Genomic DNA, 6,400 nt, shown 5'->3' with positions numbered 1-6,400 from the left:
CCACCATGAAGGAGCCCAGGAAAGGTGAGGTAAGGAGAGTATAAGTGATTATTATCTTTGTGCACCAGCCATCAGCCTAGAGACCTCAGAGTATGATAATAGCGCTGCTGGTTCATGCCGAAAATGGTCAGCCAGAATTGGATCAAGTGGAGAGATCCACAAATATATGGCAAATCAAATATTTTTCAGCCATCTCTAATCAAGACCCTCAATATTTATGATACACACAATATAAACTGGGTGGCTACACACAGTATACATAGGATATGCATCTTGCTAGAGAGAATTAAAAAGCTGAGTGACACATATCTGGAAATGTCCATCCATAAAGAAAGTACAATAAAAAAGGACACATCTGTAGTTAAACAGGATAGATAGATAGATAGATAGATAGATAGATAGATAGATAGATAGATAGATAGAGATATATAGACAGACATTACACAGTTTGTTCATTTAATAAATATAATAATAATATGAAATATATACTTGATATAATTCTGAAAGCATCTTCACAGCGTTATGGCTTTCTTTTGACAAATCCAACTGTTTAGACTATTGCAGTTCTCCGAGTTATAAGTGGATGATCTAAAAACACACTTCTCTTTGGAAGTGGTTTTGAAGGCGAGCCTTGTAATGGAAAGAAGGACAATATGCAAGTCAAAATTTGTCTTTTAGTAACGGTGGAGCATTTTGTCAGAAGCAAAAGGGAGCAGGGTGGACTGGTAACTCTAGAACATTTGCCATCTATTTGTTAAAACCCAACAAACTGGTTGACAGGGACAATATCGTTATAAGACATTTTTGATTAGACATTTAAAACCAGTTTGTAATGCTAGGTTCACACTAACATTTGTCTATCCATTGTTTGGTTTCACTTGGGAAGACAAAAAACATAGAGCCTATCTACTAAAAAGATGGTTATGTGGAGTATGTCAGCTTGTGTAGCCTCCATTTTGTATTTGAGACATGTGCTGACGGCCGCCATTTTAGATTTCAGACCATGTGGTCTTTTACAACTCACAACCCTCCTCAGCCCTCAGGCAGTGTGACCTCTCTCCAGTTTCTTATCCAATAGACATGCATCAGGACTATTGTTACAACTTCTCCACCAATCATGTTATGCTAATTATGCCAATCTAACCTTCTTTGTCTATGCCATGTATTATATACTGCTGTATTGTTACAATTAAACAGAACATACTTTACACACACAAACTGTTTGTGGCGTGAGTTTTCTGAGCCTGGCTTATGAAAAGGAAAAGACAACTTTATTCATTTGGACTTCAATAGGGTGATACTTAGAGCAGATTGCACCCACAGTTACCCACAGAACCCATAGACTATAAGTTTTTGTATAAAACTGACAGAAAAGTTCCCCTTGCAGGACTATTCCCCCCGCTGATTTTAGATCTCCTACAGTAAGTTTTTGAGTATGACACATGACATTGTCACTAGCAGCAACATAAGTCTATCACTGCTGTAACGTTATCTCCTGCTCCAGATATTTTACCTTTAGTTATTATTTTATTACTTGCCATGAACCGAGCTTCAGCGAATGGTATAAACAATATGCAAAAAAAAAAGACAGATAATAGACATGTGTTATAGACACACATACTTACTGAAAGCCTTTGCAGGATTCACAATTCACCCAAGTCCAGTTCCTTATAATGTCATCAAAATACAGTCCAATCCAGTAACTGGCATCTTTACCAACCATTTGATCCCAAAATGTCTGCTGTAAAGTAAATAATATATAGCTGATGCATAAAAATAAACTATGGAAAGTGTGTGACAAAGGCTGTAAGGTCTAAAATGCCTCCCAAACCAATAATAGTTCTGTCTAGGGGCCTTAGATAGGAGCATAAACATACTTATATAGCCACAAATGGATGAAGCAATGTGGAGGTTATCATTTTTATGCATATGCAAATCAACCTGACAATACCCCAAGGGTGAGTCTTGATTTGCCATATCCCAAATGGGATTCTCTGAGGAGTCTTCCATTGCCTACTTGGTCATATTTAGTCTGTGACAATTTTTATCTTTAAGAAAGAACATAGTCTGTGTCTACTTGTTATATTTAGATTACTCTTTTTACTTGTATTGTTCTGATCTCCCTTGATCAGGTGTCTGATATGACTGCTGCAATTGCTGCGGCTTCTTTCCTGTGCCAATGACGTCACTTTTATTAGGCACACGAGCCAGCATCACATAAATGGGTCTGAGCTGAAATGCCAAGCATATCCATTACACAATGGACACCAGGGAAGAAGCTACAACTCTCACCCAAGTCCTGCACTCTCTTCAAACAACTGATCTATGGGGTCTTTGCTGTCGGTCCTACAACAATCAGATATTGATGAAATACATAAGTCCTGGTAAACCCCTGTAGGTATAATGGAAGTATAAAGGAAAACTCTGTGGGAAAAAATGAGATGTGTTGCCTTGGCTTGTCCCATAGTGCTTGTTTTTTGCTGAAGCTCACTACATGAAATCCTTAGCCTTAATGAAGACCGTCAATGTAATACATCTATGTATTTGCCATAAGCATACGTACCATCTGCTCTTCATTCTCTATTACCAGAAGATGAGAATTCATCTCTTTACAAAAGGCTTCGCTATCATTCCAACTTTTAATCTGGTTATTAGTAGAAATGAAGTAACAGTTTTCCTGAAAGACCTTCCAGTTAACAGGACAAAGTTTACATTCTGAAAAGAGAATAATAATAGACTGACGTTTTTTCTTTTGTTCAGGTCTCTTTCAGCTTTGCTGCATTGATATGTTTAGTAAAGTTGTTCTGTGTTTTGAAACGCCCCTAAAAACATCATCAATAATTGGGTATGTTTATAGTAAAGCAAGGTGCACATTTGTGTTGGAGTCCACCACAGAACCGGCTAAAAATTGCACGGTGGACTTTTCTCTCCACTGGTTTCAGTGTAAAATCAGTGGAAACCCAGCAGATCCCATTATAGTCTATGCATCTGCATGTAACCGCTTTTTAAACTAACTGGGTTTACATCTTTTGGGGGGACTTAAAGGATGGAAACCCGAACACTAGCGTGAACCCAGCATAAGAATGGTGTTTCCTTTGTCAGTTTTAACAGAGACCCCGATTGACACAAAAGATGCCTGAACTATCAAGAGGCTCTAGCCACCTAATAAATCAGGAACACACATCATAGATTTGCTATATAACTGAAGCTATTGTTCTAGTGTTAATAAGTATGTTGGGCTAAGGCACACAGAGGAAATTTGGTTCATCTTTGGGGCAAGAGAAGGCCGTTGTTATGGTTCTTTGTATATATATATATATATATATATATATATATATATATATATATATATAATATTTTTTAAATGACAGAACCTCTAGTCTGTAGAACACTACAGTGAGGTCCCCTATAAATAATATTTTTTTAAACGACTGAACCGCTAGTCTGCAGAACACTGCAGCAGACCTCTAGTCTGTAGAACACTACAGCGAGGTCCACAGGCCCCAGTGGGCGGCTGTGTCTGAACGCAATGTGAACAGGGTGCAACAAACACTGGCCGAGGTGCGGCGCGGTACTCAATGTGAACAGAGTGCAACAAACACGGGCAGTCAATGTGAATGTACTCAATGTGAATGTACTCAATATGAACAGGGTGCAACTAAACCCTGCCAGTTAAGCTCACTGGCCAGGTGCACCAGTACTGCTGAAACAAACAAGGCTGCCAAGGGTTAACTCACCCCAGGTCAGCAAACACACATGCTCCTGCAACAGCTAAGAGTACTCCTGCAACAGCTAGGAGTCACCACGGAAGTTTGCATGCTCTTGCAACAGCTAGGAGTTACCAAGTAAGTTTGACAGACTAAAAAAGGCTATCTCAGAGACCAAACCTGCTGTAGCTCCACAGGCTGGAACAGTTTCTACCGCTTCTAGCACTGGTGAAGAGCTGACAGGGTTTACATGTCCTAACTAACAGAACGAAGCAGAGGCCTAGTCTGGTAACCTGCCTGAATACTGCAGCCTATCCCTGAAACTACTCTCATTAACAACTTCTGTGGACTTTCAGTCAATCAAAATTCAATCAAAGTGTGAGCGCCGGCCGGGCGTCAACTCACACTATTTAAAGGGAAGACCCCGCCCAATTGGGGCGGTGGTCATGACCTCACCGCTCATGCTCAGTAGAGGAGAAATGACACACCTTGTGAATGGCTCCAAAAGTCTGAGCATGCTCAGTAGGGTGAAAGCTGGACTTAGACTGAATTCCCTCGAATTGTCTTTACTATATTTCATATTTATGTATAGACTTGGCCACACCGAAAAACCCAAATGTAGGAATTTTGTTATTTCTATAAAATTTAAAAATTTACCTTTTGTTCCATTTGGATGTTTAACGCACAAGTGATCTCTCAAAGTAGGAAATGAACAATTCTCCCAAGACTCGGAGTTTCTTGTTTCATTTTTCTCATTCCTTAAATCCTTTTGATAAACTGAAATAAAATCTATATTAATATATTTATTGTTAGGCTTTGACAATATATTTAAAGGGAGACTGTCAGTAGGATCGCCCATCACGAGCATTCTGGGGCACTTCATACTATGGTGCCTTTGCTATGGGCATCTGCTGATCCCTTGCACATGATCGTGGGCATGTCCAGTACAGTCCTTTGGAATCCTTTGTAAATTGTCCTACAATATTGGATAGTTTAGGAAAATCTGATATTTTTATATAGTTTTTATCTAATCATTCTAGCACTGAATGCTTGGAAAACTGACCCCACTGTGCAGAGTGATTGGAGGAACCATAACCCAAACCAGCATGGCTGGGGCAGAAACCAGGAGCCAAGACAAGAGGAGAGAAAGCCCCCAGTGTTGTATGATGTGCCCTTCTATACCTTTCCTATTAGTTGGACTAGGCAGCTATGTGGATCACAATGTAAGCTTTTGTAAAAGCAACAAGAGCTTGTGATAAGTTAACACTAAGGAATATACAATCTAGTGTGGCCACCTGTGAGAGATGGGGAAGCTGTGATTGGCAGCCATTCAAGGCTTTTCTTAGCATGTGGTGAAATTATGTTGATCTGGTTTTACAATAAATTACATTGGTTAACCAAACTGGACAAAGCTAGGTCTCTGGCCGTGTCTGTCTCTTCCCTTACACAGTTTTGGCATATATATATATATATATATATATATATATATATATATATATATAATTACTATTGATCATGGACTAAGTATTGTGGCTTATCTTAATACAAAGGCTTTGGGAAAGGTGGCCTAACCTACCGGAATGGGATGTTGCCTATAATATGGACAGGGATGTAGATGAGCTGATACCATTGAATGATTGTCAATTATATTTTTTCATTAGCAAAATTACTGCCATTTAATCTGTAAATGTCAAAGGTCATCTTACCAAGTACCCCAACCGCACAGCTCAGAATAATGATGAGAATTAAGAGGAAAGCTATGATCACGCCATTCCAAAAATTTGCTTTCTTTTTCTTTATTTGTTCTCTTATTGAATCTGTAAAATAACAGAAAACACATTTAATAAACTGCTTTCTTTTTTTCTATTATATTTTTTTTTTGGTATCCCAGTAACCTTTGATACAGTATACACGTTTACAATTGTGACAAACCTTTGGCCAAATAATATAATATATGGGATTACATAAATACCTTTTATAATATAATATAATATATAATAGTATATATATATTATATTATATTATATTATATAAGGTATTTATGTAATCCCAAAGAAATTTAGACATATTTTAGTATTAATTAGAAATGGGAGAATCTCGTGAGGTTTGTTTCAGAAACATTGACGAGAGTCGCTGATGGATTTCCATATCCATAAAAACATGATTATCTTTGATTTCATTTAATCGTTTGTGACTACCATAGAGACACATAGGTTTGCACTGGAGTTGTACATATAAAAAAACCCAAAACATATGACTACTGTATACACACATCTCCTATCCTCATTTTTGCTCAGAAAACATACATCTATAATATATATATATATATAATATCTTATTGTAATATACCATTACCAGCTACTTCTCTTCTGTTAGGAATTTCCAACTGTGAATGTCTGGACTCCAGAGGGAGATTTAGAAGAGCATATTCAATATTTCTCTCCATAATTTAGAATTTTAATTTTTGAGCATTTTCTTCACAGATTTTCTGAAAATAAATAAAATAAATAATAGTAACAATAATAATAATAATGGTATCATAGCCAGCGTACAAGTTTCTACAACAGGTTCCCATCCAGCTATGACTTACCTTTATAAATTGTCATATGGACCCATAAAATTGCTGTTCTGCAAAAAACTATTTAGAATTTATATCATCAATGCAGAACGTAAAAATAACCATGATGGAACTT

General features: G+C 37.4%; 1 protein-coding gene across 1 annotated transcript; it reads right to left on the bottom strand.

Moving 5' to 3' along the window:
• Positions 1 to 512: 512 nt before the first annotated feature.
• On the bottom strand, positions 513 to 6,153 carry LOC142219139 (natural killer cells antigen CD94-like). Its single transcript, XM_075288104.1, has 6 exons — positions 6,063 to 6,153; positions 5,414 to 5,524; positions 4,365 to 4,484; positions 2,564 to 2,715; positions 1,626 to 1,738; positions 513 to 630 (listed from the first exon to the last, which is right to left on the bottom strand). Exons 1-6 carry the CDS (start codon positions 6,151 to 6,153, stop codon positions 513 to 515), a joined length of 705 nt encoding a protein of 234 aa, XP_075144205.1.
• Positions 6,154 to 6,400: the final 247 nt, after the last annotated feature.

The sequence above is a fragment of the Leptodactylus fuscus genome, chromosome 10, assembly GCF_031893055.1.
Source record: "Leptodactylus fuscus isolate aLepFus1 chromosome 10, aLepFus1.hap2, whole genome shotgun sequence".
Taxonomy (NCBI): Eukaryota; Metazoa; Chordata; class Amphibia; order Anura; family Leptodactylidae; genus Leptodactylus; species Leptodactylus fuscus.
This window is presented reverse-complemented; position numbering and strand designations above follow the sequence as displayed.

Excerpts from the sequence above, each read along its gene's own strand:
- LOC142219139 (XM_075288104.1), bottom strand. The coding sequence starts at position 6,153 with ATGGAGAGAAATATTGAATATGCTCTTCTAAATCTCCCTCTGGAGTCC. Across the intron at positions 5,525-6,062 it reads TAACAGAAGAGAAGTAGCTG|ATTCAATAAGAGAACAAATA; the intron begins GTAATGGTATAT and ends GTTATTTTACAG. Across the intron at positions 2,716-4,364 it reads ACATCCAAATGGAACAAAAG|AATGTAAACTTTGTCCTGTT; the intron begins GTAAATTTTTAA and ends TTCTCTTTTCAG.